A 19,469-nucleotide genomic window follows, 5' to 3' on the forward strand; every position below is an offset into this window, starting at 1 on the left:
TTGAATGAATAGTAGATCTGCCTTTATCAACTGCCACGTGAACGGTAAAATCAGTATCCGTGGGCGGTGGGACCCATAACCACAAAGGGCCCAAAGAGGCCTCCCTCCGGAAACGCAACGCAAGAACTTAACTCATACGCTGTTTTATATGAATTGGGATATGCTTATCACAAAGGGTATCTCACACCGACCTCACAGTTGCATCCCACCGTTTATCAGGAGTATCTCTCATGTGTGTTCTCAGCTTGCTCTCTCACAGTCCCACACTAATACAGTTTTTGTGTTACGGTGGTTGTTCGGCATCGATGCAATAGCATCATATAGACGTTACATCAGAGAAAGCGATGCTTTGAACAACATTTTCTTATTAAGCATTGAATGATATTAATACCAAATAAAATCAATGCTGGTTTTTCAGAAAATATCTATATGGCAACATTGGTTTTAAATAAAAAATAAACACCATTTTTTCAAAAAAACGGTGGTTATAATTCTACATGCGCAACATGACTTTTATAAGAAAACGGTGCGATATTTTCAGTATTAATGCCAAACACCTACGTGATTTCCCGTTTTCCTTGACCAATGCCAAACACCTACGTGATTTCCCGTAATCCCGTTTTCCTTTCCAGGTTCCAGGTTCCATGCCCAAGCCCAACCAGTAGTTATGCGGCCATAACCCTAGAAAAATTCAAAAGAAGTGACGCCCGTCCCGTCTGCCTCCTCCTCCGACCCCAACTGTAACTGCTCTCTCTCTCTCTCATATCCTCTTAAATCAAACCAAACAATCCTCAGGCACCGAAACCCGAAATAAAGAGATGCCTTCAAACGAGAACGAAGATGATCAAAACATAGCTGAAGCAGGACAAGGCGACCTCGACGAAGAAGAAAGCGAAGAATATGAAGATGAAGACCTAACCAAGGACGACGACGACGACGACGAAGAAGAAGAAGAAGAAGACGAGGACGAAGACGAAGATCTCAACTCTCCTCCTTCCACTGTTTCCTCCTCCGGAGACACCACCACCAAGGACGCCCTTCAAAATTCCGCCACCGCCGCCGCCGCCGCCACCGCTACCGCCACCACCACCAGCACCGTCGACGGAACCACTAGCGGTACCGTTCCCGAACCACCACCTTCAGAAATTGCCACATCCCTACCCGACCTCACAATCACTCAACCTGTCTCGGCCACGGCTGAAGAAAAGAAGCCTTCAACCACCATCGAAGACTCTCGTCGTCTCTTCCAGCGCCTATGGACCGACGAGGATGAGATCGGTCTTTTGCAGGGCTTCCTCGAGTATACAACCCAACGACGGACCCATAACTCGTCGCACCACCACGACACCGCCCCGTTCTATGACCAGATCAAGAGCCGGTTGCAGCTCGAGTTCAACAAGAACCAGTTAGTCGAGAAGCTTCGGCGACTAAAGAAGAAGTACAGGAACGTTGTTAACCGGATCAGCTCCGGAAAGGACTTCGCCTTCAAGAGCCCCCACGATCAGGTCACGTTCGAGATCTCCCGCAAGATCTGGAGCAGCGTGGCCTGTGGAGCTGGTACTGGTGCCGTTGAAGAAGCCGGATTGGATGACGAAGAAGCAAACCTTCCCAACCACAAGAATAATAGCAATAGAAACCCTAACGAGGTTAATAACAGTGGTGTTGATAATGATGCTGATGCGAATGACTCGGAAAAGAAGGGTTCGAGGCCTCGGAAACGAAGGAAGAGAGGTGCAGAGGAGAACGTGTTGAATTGTAGGGCCAACTCTGCCATGCCGAATATTGTTGAAGAGACGGTGAGGAGTTGCCTCTCGCCGCTGTTTAAAGAGCTGCTGTATTGCGCAGTTAACGGACACTCAAATGGAGGAGGGTTCGGAGGTCTCGGAGGGGTGGCGTTGAATCCGTTACCCCTTAATTTTGGGGGGGTTGCAATGAGCTTCTCCAAGGGGGAGGTGGTGGACGAGAAGTGGAGGAAACAGCAAGTCTTGGAGTTGGAGGTGTATTTGAAGCGTATTGAGCTGGTGCAGGATCAGATTAAGGCGGCGATAGAGGAATTGAAGGCAATGGAGAGTTGACTTGACGGAAAGTTTGCTGTGGCTACTATAATAAGTGTTTGGAGTTTTTGGTTGATCAGTATTAATTTTTCTGGTGCGTAATATTTAGTTGATATTTGTAGAGAATGGTTGCAGCATTTGAGTTTCCTGGTTTAATCATCTATTTTACAGAAAAAAAACAGTTCCACAATAAGATTTTCTAACATCAATTATGTTCAACCCAAGTTCATTTAATCTGAGCAACCAAATTGGAGGAATTGATGCAATAACTGGCGATGAATGTTTAGTTTAACATGGTTTCAGTGTCTGCTTTTCCTATGCTTCTGTAATTTCAATATCCCAATATGTCTTTTTCAGAGTTTCTTGTGAATACAATTATCTTGTTGTATAGATTTACATGTCTGAGGTTATATATGAATTCTAATCAATCATATATTTTTGGTCAGACAATTCTGTATGGTTTCCCTTAAACCATTGGGTTTTTTAGTTAGAAGGTCAGGCAGATAGCCTTTTTGCGGCGCCAGTAATTTCTTTTTATGCAAAAAGTATTTGCCTGGAGCAATTTCAGGTCTGCTGTGTACCTGCTGAAAGTGGAGAAGAGGCAAGAGGAGAATAGTTATGAGAAGTCTGACTTTATGGTAAATCAATTGTAGCATCTTTATACTTAGTTTATTTTTCTGTTGATCCAATCCTTTGTTTTTTAAAAAGCATTGTAGTGTTTTTTTTCCCCCTTGTACTACCTTATTCTTGCTCTTTGCCTTGTTCCAAGAAATGTTGTTTATGAACAACAATTGGCTTGCTCTTGTCCAATAAAAAGGCACCTTACTTAAATAAGATCTCTTTCTCTTCTGTATCAGTATTCTCTCTGCTGCAAATTAAAATATGTCTATGCATAGTAGGCTCACTTTCTTCAAAATGTTACCTTTCATGTTGAACTAATTAAATACAAAATCGACTTTAAACACATTTTCAATTTAATTCCATTTTCTATTTAACATAATCAGATAATTGGCCATCTTCCTTGTAGCAAGAAGCTTATTACTTGTGTAGACAAATTTTCTTGTTTTAGCAGTTTTGACAGACTAATTAGGTTCATTTTTATTTCATTATCCCAATTGTCACCTTCGTATTTGACTGTCAAAAGGAAAAACTCTTTATAACTGAAAAAACAAACACATTAGAAATAAGTATATTAATGCAGCCCTTAGTTGATTGAGATTTGATATCAGGAAGGAGAGAGGCGGCTAGTGATCATTGGGTTAAGTTTGAATATAGTAAGGTGTAAGGGGTTAACGTTTAAACTGGTTCTAAGGGGTCAATAGTTATAAGGTCAAAAATAAAAAGGGAAGAGAGAGAGAGAGAGAGAGAGAGAGATCAGTATTTAGAGGACATGATTAATTGACAATACTTGAGAAAATTTTAGTTAGAGCTATTAAATAAATAAAGGATCTAAATTTGTTTAAAACTTGTTTGGTTGATTTACTTGAAAGAGTCTAGGGTTTGGATGGATCTAAATTTGTTTAAAACTTATAAATAATCTTAGAGGACACTTGCTAAGTACAAAAAAAGTCCAAAAGAAAATAATATAATCAAGATAAATTGTGGTTAGAAATTGACGATTCAACAATTACTCAATAGAATGAGATTGTTGGGCCTCAGTGCAACATTTTAAATCTATTTTTAGAAGACCCTTGAATGGTATGGTGTGGATTGAAGGATTGGAGTGGCCAAGGTTAGGATCAGAGGCAAGGGTATGGATAGAAAGAAAATTTGAATTGGAGGAAATAAAAGAAGTATGTTTTCTATTGATAGATCAAAAGCTCCAGGCCCATTTGGTTTTCTAGTGGCTTTTTATCAAGACTGTTGGGACATACTAGAAAAGGACTTATTGGTAGTCTTTGAGAGGTTCTATAGAAGAGTAATTAATCCAGGGATGAATTCCACTTTCATTGGTTGGTACCTAAGAAGAGGATGCTGTCCATCCGAGAGACTTTAGGCCAATTAGTTTAGTGAATAGTTTGTACAAGATTATTGCCAAGGTGTTGTGTCTTCAGATTAAACAAGTCCTTCCCTCCATAATTGCACCTAATCAAGAAGCCTTCATAAAAGTAAAACAGATAGCTGATCAAATTTTAATAGCAAATTAAAGTGTAGAGGATTTCAAGAAGTTAGGAAGAAAGGAAAGGAGTGGTATGCGAGCTTGATTTAAAGAAAGCCTATGATATGGTGTATTGGTACTTTTTGTTGGAAGTGATGAAAAGTTTTGGATTTGGGGATAGATGGCATAAATGGGTGATGGGATATGTTAGAACATGTCAATATTCTGTTTTCGTAAATGGGACAATGGTGGATTTTTTTTTTCTTGACATATAGGAGAATAAGGCAAGGAGACCCTCTATCATCTTTCCTGTTTACTTTGATATCAGAGGTTCTTGGAAGACTGAGGGTTCATTTGGTTTGTGGATAGGATTGGAATCAGAATCGGAATCACCTATTCATCATGCATGTTTGGTTTAGTTGTGAATCGGAATCGGATTCCGATTGTTGTTGCTTGATTCATTTGGGGTTGGAAACGGAATCAATTGAAATTTTTTTATTTTGTAGTTTGCAGATGATACGGTGCTTTCTTGCGAAGGAGGAGATTTAAGTTGGATTGGGAATCTAAAACTTGTGCAATTATTCAAGAAAATATCTAATTTTAAGGTGAACTTTGAGAAAAGTTGCTTAGTGGGGATAAATATGGGGGAAGGAGAGATCCTATAAAGTGCAGACATTTTTGGTTGTGTTGTGTCTAACTCGTCATTGAGTTATTTAGGCTTGCCCTTAGATGATAATCCAAACTCCAAAGAATGGAATGCTCTGGAATCCGGTTGTTGAAAGGTTTGAGAATAGACTAGCTGCTTGGAGGAAAAGTTGTCTCTAGGTGGGAGAATCACATTGATTAGGTCCACCTTAGTTAACTTGCTTGTTTATTATTTGTCGATGTTCAAAATTCCAAGGGAACAACTAGGAAGTTCGAAAAATTAATGAAAGATTTTCTTTGGGTGCCAAGGGGAGAAAAAGGATAATAGGGTCAGTTGGGACATGATGAGAGAAGCGAAAAAATTTGGAGGGCTTGGGTTAGCTAACATTTAGAAAAGAAACTAGGCTCTTTTGAGGAAGTGGTTGTGGAGATTTTCATTAGAGAAGGAAAAGTTGTGGGCTAGGATAATAAAAAGTATTCATGGGCTTGCGGACAATGGATGGGATGTTGGGATTATGGCTATGACAAAAGAGCCGCACCATGGAAAGCAATCCAAGATACTTTGCCTTTATTCTTGCCTTTCATCGGGTATGATTTGCACTCAGGTAATCTCATTAAATTCTGGGAGCAAATTTGGGTTGGGGATCTTCTTTTTATGGTCTAATTTCCTTCTATGCTTTGCCCAATGTCATGCACCAGCCTATTTCTACCTTTTTGATTCCTTCTCATTCTAATTTTGGCATTAGTTGGAATCTGGGATTGAGAAGGGCCATTAGAGATACAGATTTTGAAATCTACAAAGTCTGATGGTCAGATTTTGAAATCTTCCTCCTATAGGTTGTTCACTTTTGCTTCTTTATTCAATGCTTCAACTCAACTGGCCTTTAATCCTAGGTTGCATTTTCCTGGTGTAGACCTATTCCACCGAGGGTGGGATGTTTCTGTTGGGAAGCATTCCTGGAAAGGATCAGCACAAGTGATTTGCTTCAAAGAAAAAGACCCAAGAGTTGTTTATCCCCTCATTGATGTGTTCTCTATAAAGCCAAAGGTGAGACTGGTAACCACTTATCTCCTACCATTTTGCTAATAGTATTTGGGAATAGTTTATTTCTTTGTTTGGATGCAGGTGGTCCCCCCACTTAATATGCAAAGCTTGTTTGCCTCTACAACTTTTAGTTGGCCAAAGAAAAGGGGTAGGGTGATGTGTAGGTAGGTGCGTAAGGGTTGGACAATATGGGAAGAACGGAACTTAAGGATCTTCTCAGACAAGGAGAGAAAGCGTAGAAACTTTATTGGAGGTGATCCAAATAGGCTGAAGACTCTGAACATGTTTGAAGATTTTACAATGGTAGATTTATGAAGGAAATGGATCAAGATAGAAAATTCTGACCCAGAAAAGGAGGTTGCATGTCCTATTTGGTCTCCTCCTAGTGGCTTTATCAAATTGAACTTTGATGGTCAGCAATGCTGGTAATCTTGGGCCTTGAGGCATTGGGGGAGTTTTCAGGAATGAGGAAGGAAATGTAATTGCATGTTTTCTGGACCAATTGTAACAGGTGACTCTTCAGGCAGAGATTTTGGTGGCTTTGGAAGGAGCACAAAGAGCTAAAGAGCTGTGTATCAGAAAGCTGATTATAGAAGGAGATTATAAGGTGGTATTGGATTAAAAGATCTGATAATTCTTTCTGTGCTCAATTGTAATTGCATTTGTTTTCTTCACACCTGTCGGGTGGTCTTCTTGGTTGGTAGAGTTAAGAAAGTTTATCTCCCCTTTCATGTACTAATCCCTTAATTCTGTTAATGAATATTGATAAAAAAAAAATGCACCTGATGTTTCCATCAATAACAAGTGCTTGATGAGTGTTATTGATCAAAAAAAAAAAAAAAAAATTGCACCCAAAATAAATGTCTTCAAATAAGTCAAACTAAGGATGCTGACTATCCGAACATGCTTAGAAGAGCAGTTTGTTCCTTAAAAAAAAATGCTTGTGTTTACTGTATGCTTGGCTGTGTTAAAATTGTCATCATAAATTTAAATGTATTCATACAAGCTAACAGATCCTTTTACAGTAAAACATACCATGACCTCCTCTCAGGTTTTACCTATTAACTTGGAGTCTCTCGAATGTGAATTGTTTTCTTGTTGGGAGTTTCAAAAACAAATTAAAACCATCTGGTTTAGAAAAATGTTGCTTAAAATGAAAACACAAAATTGTTCTCTTTTTTTTCCAAAACTGAAATCAAAAACAAATTCTTGAATTCCTAATTTAGGAGCATGTTTTCATCTGGTTCTTTAGTATCATTTCTCATCATATAATATCTGTGCTATAAGCTTTATTTTGGTGTTGACAACCATCATTTTAGGGGTGTTCTACGTCTACAACATGAATGCTTTTGTTTTAATTTGTGTTTGAAATTGACATCAGTAAAAAAAAAAGAAAAAAAAACAAGGGTTACTTACAAAAGTCGCTCATGTACTATGGGGTCAGTGATGGTTACCCACTCGAGCTTTTAAGAACCAATTTTCATAAGACCCCAAAAATCATAAAAATTTGGAGTTTTTGAAAGATAAACAAGTAGGTTATTTTAATGTGCACAACAATTTAAATTACTGTTATGTCTATCCCAACTCATTACCTGAATAATAGAAAAAGTATGTAGAAAAGAAGAAGATGAATCACAAATACAAAGGCGATCAAGTCATAACGCAGATAAGCAGAATTTCCCACGTTAGCGGTGGGTGGTAAGACAAGGATTTTCAGTCACCTCCAGGTGTGCACACACGAATGGCCTTTTCAAAACGTGTGATCACATCGTCTAATAGAATGGAATACCATCCGTTCATTTAACCCAGACTGGCGGGTCGGTGTCGAGATATGGAGCAAATTGTGTGAAAATAATTTTGGGAAGGTTGTGTTGTTGGCATTGTTGCAAATAGAAAACCTTTCTCTTGGTCTATTTCTCCAAATTTGACCCTACAGGCTCTACAACAATGAAATAGATTGGGCCACAATAGATGGATACTCCCCAATTACCCTTTTCCATCTAAGGGTGTCAAAAGACCAGTTTTAGTTTGGACCCCGTCCAGTCCATTTGGACGGATTGGACGGACCAACAAGACATTGGATTGGACCAATCCAGTCCAAAATATTTATTAGATTGGATTGGACCTGGTCCATCTGGAACAAATTTATATTGGATTGGGTTAGATTAAGACAATATCTGGTCTATTGATATTAGATAAGAATATGTGTCAATGGACGGGTTTCAGTTGAAACCAATCTAAATCAAAATGAATTTGAACGGATTAAACGGTCCAGACGTTGAATTAGACTGATCCAAATTGGTCCAAAACATTCTGAATTGGATTGGATATGGTCCATTTATAATGGTCACACACGGGACTGGATCTGATTAGATCAAATCCAGTCCAATTGACACCCCTATTTCTATCTATCCCATCTCTCTCCAGATCACGGCTTACCTGGTCACCATGTCTTGTCTCTCGACAGGTATGATGTACGATCGAGAGAGAATCCTAATATTTCCCTCACAAAGCCGCTTCTCACCACACTTTGATCAAATTATCAAGCGGTAGCATTCCATTAATCTCCTCTATAACGATTGAGGATGTCTCCGTTGCTTATGCCCCATATTTCAACCCTTCTCTACAAACTTGTCCAAGTTGGATCCGCACCTTCTCAGTGCATTTAGGGATGGAAAATTTCTCAATTTTTCTGATCTCCATGGGGATTAGTCCAGAATGGGGTGGGGATGGGGCGGGAACGGGAAGAGTACTCCTAGCCCCGTGGTCCCTTGTTATCCATCTGTATGGACCCTTGTATATATGCATATACATTATGTATATATGTATATATATTAATATTTTAAAGATATGGTTGATTGTATTCAAATAGGGGGATGGGAGTCGCTCTCTGTCCTTTTCCCGCCCCATTGCTATTCCTTAAATGCGAGGGACACCAAACAAGTTTAAAAAATATGTATGTATATTTATTGGCGTTTTATTGCTGATTTGAACTGTAATAAAGCTGGTTTCCTTGTCTGATGCTACCGGTGGTGTGTCCTCTATAGGCAGCCGATCCCATCTATCTAGTGGCTGGTAACGGAGACTTGGGATTCAATCCCTTCTTCACCACCCTTTTTCATTTTTTTGGCAAAACTCTGGTTTCACTATTCTGTCCCACTGATTTTAATCTCATTCAAGCATTCAGTAATATTAATATTTAAGTGGTATTACCGTGTCAATGCATTTGAATATTCAACAAGAGTTCCCTCGTGCCAGATAGCCTAATATGACCATGGATATAGTCCACTTTCATGTCATGAATATCTTTCCTAATTATTTGTGTGAACTGGTTGCATAATCAACGTCCCAAAATGTGAACTGGTTTCCAAGTGTACCAACAAGTGATCCAGGTGGAGTTTCCAACGTAACACCAATCCTCCCGTGCCAACATATATTGTCATCCCTGCTGATTGATTGGTATTCACACACACGTATTGTTTGCAGAGTCAAGGATGAAGATTGTTATACATCCATACTCTTTAATTGCTGTTACTTGTAACTATTTGCTGGAACGTTAATGTAATATTTCATTGAATGCTCATATGATATACATCTTATAAATTGTTGTGGGTTTTTATATATTTTGACATTAGGATTATACTTTAACAAATTATTAATTAATATTTTAATCTACAATAAATAGAAATATTTTTATTATTTAGAAAAATCATTATTATTTACAAAATACACGATAATTTAACACTACTTTGAATTATTCTTTTGTTACTAAAAAAGTAAAAGTCATAAATAAAAAAATGATTTTATAATTAAAATATAAAAATTACACTTAGACCATCTATATCATGTCCTATTACATAGATTAATGTATCTCTTCATACTATGGTTTTTAAAACCGAACCGGTGACCAAACTGGTCAAGAGTCTGGTTACCAGTTCAAACGGTCTAATCATTCGACCCGAATGACCAGTCCGTTCTAACAAAAAAAAAAAAAATTTAAAGAATTTGAACAATGGTTAATCGGCCAGTTCAACAGTTTGCTGACCAAAATCAAGGGTTTTGGGGAAAAATAACGGATTTGAAAAAAAATGGAACCAGTTAGGTGACTGGCTCCCGGTTTTTCCAGTCCAGTCCGGTTTTGAAACCATACTTCATAGTCTACAAAATATGCACTTCTTGCATAATTATACATTGTATATCTTTGTTATTCAAGTATATCTATATCTATCATATCCATATACGTCCAACACATTGAAATATATATTCCCAAGGTTCAAGATATCGATACAGCCAAATACATCCCTTGCACCCACTTTTTTTTATTTTTTATTTTTTTTCATGAACCAGGTTTAAACTTCAGAGGGGTCAGTCTATAGCCCTTCTACCCCTGAACCGGATTAAACCCCAAAACACCCCCTGTAGGAGGATATCAGGAGACTTCCAATACGGGCTGACAAAAAATTGCACCTTACAAGACAATATCAGGAGACTTCCATTTTAAATCCAAGACAATATACAAGAGAAGAATGATGCACAATATTAATATTTCAAACATTGATGCACTGGCAAAATAAGCAATACATACCAACGTTTTTGAATATAATCTTGCTTTTTAAATATATGCATCTCCATTAATAAAAATTTGGAGTCTGCATTTAAAATAGAGCTTCAAATTTTACGGGTAGTTATTTAATGCATCTGATATTTTGAACCCCGCTTTAATCAATTTGTGAAATCCAATACTGATGGGGAAGGGAAGGATTCACAATAAACCTAATTAAGACATGATCTAAGCACTGCCGAGTACCATCAAGGATCATTAGACCAGACTGGTATGAAAGAAAATAAAATAGAGGCATACTCCAACTGTTCATTGTTTTAAGATCCAGCCACATGACACGGTCACGTGATCACACCCACCACGCAAATGCATATGTGCGTGCAATTGTGAAACTAGGAGAGCAAAACATCTACCAAGGTGATAACTGTCAAATCCAGAGCAAACACAATAGGCCCACACATACATGAATAAACAAGATGGAAAAACTACATATATTATTTGTACATCTATTTCCTTCAAATCAAACCCTCTTGTTAATACTAAAACAAGGTTCAGTCTTCATTGCAAAGTTCCCGAGGTTGAAGAGAAATTGATTAGTCTTCGTCACTATCATTGCTGAAAACTGAAGATACCTTTATAGCTACCTTGGTTTTCTTTGCAGCACCACCGAACGAGTTCTGAAAATTAGAAGAAATGAATTAGTTGGGATAAGCATCGTTCTCACCGAATACGAAGTAATAAACAACATATAATGAAATGAGCCATCTAGTTGACTCAGGAAATGTTGTAACATGTTAATTCATTAGAGTAGTTGCAAAGGGAAATTGTAATACCAAAATAATACAAGGGAAACTATCTAACCTCCCCTCATGGCCTCACTTGGTTGAAATTTGATAAATGTTAGCCATAAATCCCCTATCACAGAAATTGTTAGCATGTATCTTTTAATTTTTAATGACAAAAATAACCTTAATTAAATGGTGAACCTCCTTTATTAATTTTTACATGCCCAAAACACCCCCATTGAATTTGTTTCTTTATTGTATAATTTTGAGAAAATTACAGATACTTGTACTTTGGGGATAATGACCTTTCAAGGGTATTAACAAGTAGAACACTTGGCCACTTATACCATTACCTTCCAGAGAAAAGACAAGTCCAGCCACTAACGCATCATATATGAGCACCTCGAAACATTTCAAAATCCCAAAAAACCTCATTAATTTTGACACTGATGAACTATTTTCGTTAACCGGCTGTGGACATTGCTCTTATAATCTTCCTCGTGACCCAACCAAAGTGATAGTGAGCAAAGTCCCAGGCCCGCCCACCACCAGTCCACCTCTCTCTGCTTTGCGTGGCCCAACCAAAGTGGCAGTGAGCAAAGTCCTTACCAACACAAAACCATAGATCAGAGTAGAGGTGTAAATCGGGCCATGCCACCCGTGGCCCATGGAGGGCCGCCTCACTTAAGTGCCTATCCATTTTGTAAATGGTGCTATAAAATACCTTTATATTCTTTATACTTCTAGTTTATAATAATAAAATATATAGTATTTGACTAAATTATTCATTTTGTGGGTTTATTTACTAGTCTCTCTTTACTATTTTCTTATTTTGGTAGGGTTCAATCAACACACATATTGGTGTGTTTACTGTCTTTAATCCTTGAAGACAACAAAACCTGAACCAGAAACGAAAAAGTAAAAATTTTGCAATCAAGACATTCTTCTTTTTTTTTTTTATCAATAACACATGAAAAGATTTTATTAATTTTAAAAGAAAGCAGAGAAACAAAAAGTTGTGGAAGAAACAGAAGACACCAGATGTCTAAACCCCCCAAACATTACAGTTGAGCCCAAAACATACTGTCTCTGAACCCCTTGCTTAGCAGACCATCTGCCAGACTATAGGAAGATCTTCTAATCCAATTGACCGGAATAAGCATGCCACTATAGAGCCATTTGACATGCCGGGCACTCCTTAGGTGCCAAGACACTCCCTCTCCCTTCTTTACTTGTCTTTAGACATAAACAGGAGTTAAGCCCTTATATTTTCTGAATGTTCTGTTCTTTCTTCTTTTTCTTCTCATGAATATGCTGATTTTCTATGTTTCAATATAAAGCATACTTTTTATGAAGATTAATAATAATTACTAGTGAAAGGTGATTGCTGGTTGATAAGGTCTCCTGCTGGTCAAGGTGCCAACCAGCTGGTGGTAAGGTCCCATGTCGGTGGTAGCGGAGACTTGGGATTGAATCCCGCCTGCGCCTGGGTTGGTTGGGGCGGGGGGTTATGGGCTACCCCCCGTTGTTTAGCCCTTCAAAAGATATCAGGAAAAAAAAAATTGATTGCTGGTTGGTATGGAACCTAGTGAGTTACCCTAGGATTCTATGTTTCCATTAAAAAAAAGACATGACCTAGGCCACAAGGCACCCCCTTCCCGTAGCCTATACTTGGTGCCTTGAAACTACGCCCGGTGGATGGGAGTAGGATAACCACCACCAAAGGTATAGGTCTTAGCATTATACCTCCAAGGAAAGTATACAAAGTTTTTGGAAAGTGGCTTTGGAATTTTGACAATTAAACAATATGTGCTGGAAGCAGATAATAGGAGGTAAATATGGAAGTAGGCATCTTGATTGGAATGTCAACCCTATTGTGTGAAGCATCTCCTACCTTATTCCAAATGCCTAGCTACAAAGATGCTTCAATTTCTGAATTATGAGGGTACTTGATTAAAAAAAAATATTATGAGGTGGTGACCAATGAGATTTTGTGGTGGATGCCATGTTAATGACTCAGATACAAATACGGTACACCATTTACAGAACAAAATCTTTACCCAAAGAGAGGATAGAAGGATTTCATTTTTAAATCCTAAGGTTTTTTATGAGTAATTCGACATGTTATTTATAACAAATCTTTTTATGCTGCATTTGTCATAGGGTCTAGCCTGTACCTACAGCAACTTTGTATACATTTCTGACTCTATACAGAAAATATGTGAAGAAAAAAAATGCTGCCTCACGTACCTTGGATGAACCAGTCTTGGAGGAAAATCCAAACTTCAATGTCTTCCGCTGATTCAGATCTGCCAGTGCAGTAGCACTTCTCAATGTAGTAGGAGTTGCCCCTGCTTGATCATTTTGATGTTGTTGTTTATGGGCATCTGCTCTAAATGGATGTTAAAAACCAAACTCAAAACATGATTTATCTGAATCATTAAAAAATTAGAACAGAACAAGGGGGATTTATGCACACATAATAGCTTAATATAGGTGTACTATCGCAATAAACATGAAAGGATACATTTGAGCAAACTTGGCCATCTCCCTTTCTTGACGTAGTTGTTCACGCTTTTGCCGGTCATCACGACTGCTACTTCCATGCATTTCTTTCATTTCCTTGAACCGCTGTTAGCATGATAAGTATTTATTGCCAGATTAGATGTAGACAAGGACAGAACCTAAGAAATATATGACTTTTCCAATCTATTCTCAAACCCACAAAAGAACCTTACCTTTCTGTGATTGTGGTCATATGAACTAAGGTGAACTTCAAATTCCATGGCCAATTTGTACTGCTTGTTACAGAGATCACAATAAAACACCTTACGTATTTCTTTCACCTCAGTTTGAATTTTCTGCTCACGTTCTGCTATGACCTGGATTTTCATCATGCGCACGAAGCAGGCAGTAGAAGCCACCAGGTAATAAAAACTGCAGGAAATTCTCAAGACTCTCCAAAGTTGATGTTCCCTTAACATATACAATTCCCGTCAAAAGACACACATATATGCTATATGCTGCCTTCTGTTATTAGATGTACGTTTCAGAAAAAGTAAAGCATCAACCTCAGAACATCTGATAATGGCAAACGTGACAGACAAACCTATTGGTTTGATATGACCTACCTCCCGCTTCTTTGCCTGCTCCTCAGTCTCCTCTACCTCAACATCAAGTTTCTTTCGCTGAACATTCTCTTCAGCAGTGAAAAAATCATCTTGTTCTTGCTTCCCCACTCCTAACTTTGGATCTCTAATCCCAGCTTTTATTGGTTCAACTATTCCTGCACACAACCCCCATGTTAAAATGACAAGAGTACAAATAGTAATATAATAGAAAATGGTGTTGTTACATTAATATTTTGGGAACAGATTGTAAACTAGTAATAGTTGAAAAGTTCAATATAATCATTTATAAATTGTTTTATGTTATCTTAAAAGGTAATGCATCCAAATTTTGTTGACCATCATCAAACACCTTGGCACCTTGCAAATAGTATTAGAATGCATGCACGAATGAGAAAACAAACTGCCAACTGTGGTGGTTCAGTTTGTACGTAAACTGGGTAGTCACAAAAGAGATGCGGATTCGAGTCCCACTACCAGCTCCCATCGACTTTGGAGGAGATTTATTAGATAGTTGCTGGAAAGTGCTGTACTATGCTCAAGAAAAATTAATTGCAGCCTATGGGGACACAAGGCGTGTGATTCAATACTGTTGAAGATTAATTAGTGTTATGATGTTTTTCTAAGTAGATCTTTTATGTTAGTTGTTAGATAGGAGGTGGGGACCACAGTAGTTATGTGAGTCCAAATTTTATTATGTTTTTTGAGTGTTATATATGCTGTTTTATGTTAGGGCATAGTTGTCTTTGTACTATTCTATAAGGGCGGCCAGATTATTGCTCTCTTTTCTTTCAACTTCTCTTCTTCTCTTCTTCTCCTTCTCTCTTCAAGAAACTACTTTCTTTCATATTTTTTAAATCAGTAGATTTCTACTTGGTATCAGAGCATCGGCTAGGATTTCTTGAAGCATTCTCATGCAGCCCTAGATCAGCCAACTGCATGAAGTAGTAAAGGGCTGATCAATCTGCAATAGATTGCCCAATTCTTGGAGTTTTTGGTGGGATCTAGACATCAGGAAAGTGATCTACTGTTCGACATCAAAATCAGGAAGAACTGGAGTACGAGGAAGAGTCACAGAAAAGTTGGACTCTTTGTTTTCTATATGATCTTGGGCGCCCAGGTATTGTTAGTTTTCTTTTGATTTTCTGAAGAGGGCGGTTTGGTTTCTTAAATTTTCCAGGCCTCCTGAAGTGATCGATTCACTTTTCTCTCTGATGGGAGGCATGGAGAGGAGAGAGATTTCCCTCCAATTAGGGTTTTCTTCGTCTAGAAGGGTTGGTTTCTATGTGAGTGGTATTAAATTATTTTTTAAAGGTCTCCAATCTATTTTTTCTTACTGTTGAACTGTTTGAAGTAAAATGGAGAGTTGGAATACCGAGATGAAATCTACTGGTACTGTGAGACTGGGTGTTGGAGGTAGTAGTGACATTTTTGGGTTTGGGATCATTACTACAGTAAAACTTGATGGTACAAATTATTTGGATTGAGCACAATTAGCTAAGATGGCTATTGGTGCCCGTGGGAAATTAAGGTATCTCACTAGGGAGGAGAAGAAACCTGATACAAACTCTTCCCGATGGGTGCAAGAGAATTACATGGTAATGTCCTGGCTGTGTAATTCTATGTTACCTCATATTGCAAAAAATTTCCTATGGGCTAATATTGCTAAGGAGATTTGGGATGGAGTGACCGAAACCTACTCTCAAAAGCAAAATGAAGCCAGAACCTATCAGTTAAGAAATCAGTTGATAAGTATGAAACAGAGAGAAAAACCTCTTGTTGTGTATTTCTCCATGCTGAAAACCCTATGGCAGAAAATAGATCGCTTAGAAATTGTGGTATGGGAAAGTGTAAATGATGCAGCAACTTATCACAAACTGGTAGAGAGGAATTGGGTTTTTGAGTTATTGGTAGAGCTGAACCCTGAATTTGATATTGCTAGGCAGCATATTCTTTCTAGGGAGGGTGTGACTCTCTCAGGCCTATGCTTTTGTCTCTAGAGAGGAGAATAGGATGAATGTAATGTTGAGACAGCATGGGATTGACTAGTCGGCTATGGTTGGTACAACAAAACCTAAGCTAAATGGAGACAAGGGAGTAGTGAGACTAGAAGGGAAGATAAGGACTTGGTGTGTGATTATTGCAAGAAGTCTAAGCATACCAGGGACATGTTGGAAGCTTCATCCAAATCTTATGTCTGCTCGGATAAGAAACAAGAAGAGAAATGCAAATGTAGCCACTACAAGAGACTCTTCAGCCCCTCTCTCCCAAACTGATTGGGAATCCATTGCAGTAGCAGTAGTGAGAACAGAATTGGAGAGCTTTGGATAACTTATGAGTAAGAAAGATTCACCCAGCTCTAAACTTCCAGATGGACAGCAGAATGTGAGAACCAACTACACCACTTCCTTTGCACATACAGGTAGTTCGTATGCAACTGTGAATATTGTATCTGCTTCAGGTAAGGAGGGACCTCCCTGGATTATAGACTCAGGAGCATCTGACCATATGACTAATGCCCCTACCATTTTCAGTTCCTATCAGTTGTACTCTGGTAGAGACAGAGTCTCTATAGCAGATGGTTCACATATGCCCACTGCTGGGAAGGGGACGGAGTGACCAACAATATAACTCTGTCCTCTGTTTTACATGTCCCTAGACTTCATACCAACCTACTGCTTGTTAGTTCTTTGACAAAAAAATTGAATTGTTCTGTGACCTTTATTCCTGGTAATTGTGTTTTGTAGGATCTAGAGTCAAAGAAGATAATTGAGTGGTCGTAAGGTGGAGTCTACCTTCTAGATGAGATTCCGAGACATCAAGACCATCATGTTAGCAGCAGTAATAGTAGTTTTGTTAGTTCTTTGACAAAAAATTTGAATTGTTCTGTGACCTTTCTTCCTGGTAATTGTGTTTTGTAGGATCTGGAGTCAAAGAAGATGATTGGGAGTGGTCGTGAGGTGGAGTCTACCTTCTGGATGAGATTTCGAGACATCAGGACCATCATGTTAACAGCAACAGTAATAGTGGGTCAGAGTCAATAAACCAGATTATGATTTGGCACAATCGCTTGGGACATCTTTCTTTTAGTTCTTTGAAATGTCTTTTCCCAAAATTGTTTGAGTTTGTTCAATTATCTTCTTTGGAATGTGAGAGTTGTCAGTTAGGAAAGCATTGTAGACAGTCTTTTAAACCAAGTAATAAAAGTACTGCTTTTAATATTGTTCGCACTGATGTATGGGGGCCGTATCAAATCCCTTCCATGGGAGGATTCCGTTACTCTCTTGTCTGTGGATGATTATACACGATATTCTTGGATATAATTGATGAGATCACGTGATGAGGTTCCTAACTTAATACGACAATTCCACCAGATGGTTCTCACACAATTTGGGAGTGAGAAATACAACTTTTAGATCAGATAATGCCAGAGAGTACTTTTTGGGAAGGACCTAACCACGTATCTCTTATAACATGGTGTAGTTCATCAGAGCGGTTGTGCATATACACCGCAACAAAATGGAGTTGTTGAGAGGAAAAACAGACACGTGGTGGAGGTGGCAAGGAGTTTTATGGTGTGTACTTCAGTTCCTGTGCAGTTCTTACAGCCGTACATGTGATTAATCTTGTTCCTTCACGAACCTTGGGGTTTAAGGTAACATTTAGCCTTCTTCTTATAGATAGAGATATTTCATATACCTCCGAGGGTTTTTGGTTGTGTTTCTTTTGTTCACATTCTTGGCCCTCATTGCAAGAAATTGGATCCTAAGGCCAAGAAATGTGTTTTTCTTGGGTATGCTCAGAACCAAAAGGGGTATTGCTATTATGACCCAGTGTCGAGGAGTAGATTTGACATTATGGATGTTACCTTTTTTGAATACACATTCTTCTTCTCGAGGGGTTCTCCTCAGGGGGAGAATTTTGGGGAGGAGAACTCACAATTTGTTCCTCTTCCTGTTTCTGTGGTAACTCCATCAGTTCAACCACCACCTGCACCATCAGTTCAGCCAACATCGGTTCAGCCAACACCTGCACCTCCAGTTTCATTACTTGAGCCACTACGGACAGCCTCACAGCAATATCAACGCCGGCAGATGATGGATGACTCCACACATCCTCAACCCACACCACTCTTTGTCAGTCCTTCTGAAACTCCAGATTCGACAGATACAATTCCAGGTATTCCTCTTGAGCCTGAGCATGTTATGTTTTCTGATGATAATGTTTCTGTCCCTAACACCATTGTTGCAGTTGATCCCACTGACCTTGATCTTCCCATTGCACTTCGTAAGAGGAAGAGAAAGTGTAGAGCCCACTGCATTTCACACCATCTTTCCTACAATGCCTTATCACCCTCCTACCGTGCTTTTCTTTCTTCCCTGGATTATGTGCTTATACCCAGAAATGTTACTGAGGCTCTCTCCAAACCTGAGTGGAAAACAGCCATTTAAGATGAAATGGATGATGCTTTGGTCAAAAACCAAACTTGGGAAATAGTTTATCTCCCCCTAGACAAGGAGGCAGTCGGATGTCGATGCGTATTCACAGTGAAGTATAAGGCCGATGGCAAGGTACAAGGCAAGGTTGGTAGCAAAAGGGTATGCTCAGACCTATGGTGTTGATTATCTAAAAACCTGTGCACCAGTAGCTAAGATGAGTTCAGTTCGTATACATTTATCTCTAGCAGCCACCTACTCACGACCTTTGTTCCACCTTGATGTCAAAAATGCTTTCCTCAATGGTGACTTACAGGAGGAGGTATATATGGACATTCCAGTAGGCTTTTATGAAAATGTTGGTAATGGAAAGGTGTGCAGACTCAGAAAATCTTTGTATGGACTGAAACATTCACCTAGGGCTTGGTTTGACAGGTTCAAAGGGGCACTCATCCGTTTTGGATACACACAAACACAGTCTAATCACACCCTCTTTGTGAAGAGGAGAGATGCAATTTTCCCTTCCATTTAAGCATCCTCTATAAATCTATCCACCGCAACAAGGTCGAACTTTGAAGTCTTCAAGGATTTTATCTCTTTTTTGATCAATAACAAAAGCAATTTCATAAATAAAGAACAATTAAATACAATGAAAAGCGGGAGAGATAAACTATCTTAGCTCTCCCCAATAAAGAATCAAGTACAACAAAGTCCAAA

At 38.7% G+C, this 19,469-nt stretch overlaps 2 protein-coding genes across 3 annotated transcripts in view; one reads left to right on the forward strand and one right to left on the reverse strand.

Annotated features, from left to right (window-relative positions):
* Positions 1-646: 646 nt before the first annotated feature.
* LOC148867924 (putative transcription factor At3g04930) lies at positions 647-6,640 on the forward strand. Its single transcript, XM_088978511.1, has 4 exons — positions 647-2,148; positions 2,623-2,692; positions 5,712-5,845; positions 5,924-6,640. The coding sequence occupies exon 1, from the start codon at positions 819-821 to the stop codon at positions 2,073-2,075; it is 1,257 nt and encodes a 418-aa protein (XP_088834637.1). The 5' UTR covers positions 647-818; the 3' UTR covers positions 2,076-2,148; positions 2,623-2,692; positions 5,712-5,845; positions 5,924-6,640.
* A 4,032-nt stretch (positions 6,641-10,672) lies between these two features.
* Positions 10,673-19,469, reverse strand: part of LOC148867925 (uncharacterized) — a 46,236-nt gene continuing 37,439 nt past the window's right edge. For both annotated transcript variants that reach the window (XM_088978512.1, XM_088978513.1), the window contains 5 exons: positions 14,320-14,474; positions 13,927-14,070; positions 13,716-13,819; positions 13,439-13,580; positions 10,673-11,080 (listed from right to left, as the gene is read on the reverse strand). In XM_088978512.1, coding sequence (XP_088834638.1) covers positions 10,997-11,080; positions 13,439-13,580; positions 13,716-13,819; positions 13,927-14,070; positions 14,320-14,474 — 629 coding nt within the window. In that variant the 3' untranslated portion in view covers positions 10,673-10,996. The remainder of the gene's footprint in view (positions 11,081-13,438; positions 13,581-13,715; positions 13,820-13,926; positions 14,071-14,319; positions 14,475-19,469) is intronic.

Source organism: Nelumbo lutea, chromosome 3 (assembly GCF_056320005.1).
Source record: "Nelumbo lutea isolate HS-2025 chromosome 3, American lotus-T2T, whole genome shotgun sequence".
NCBI lineage: Eukaryota > Viridiplantae > Streptophyta > Magnoliopsida > Proteales > Nelumbonaceae > Nelumbo > Nelumbo lutea.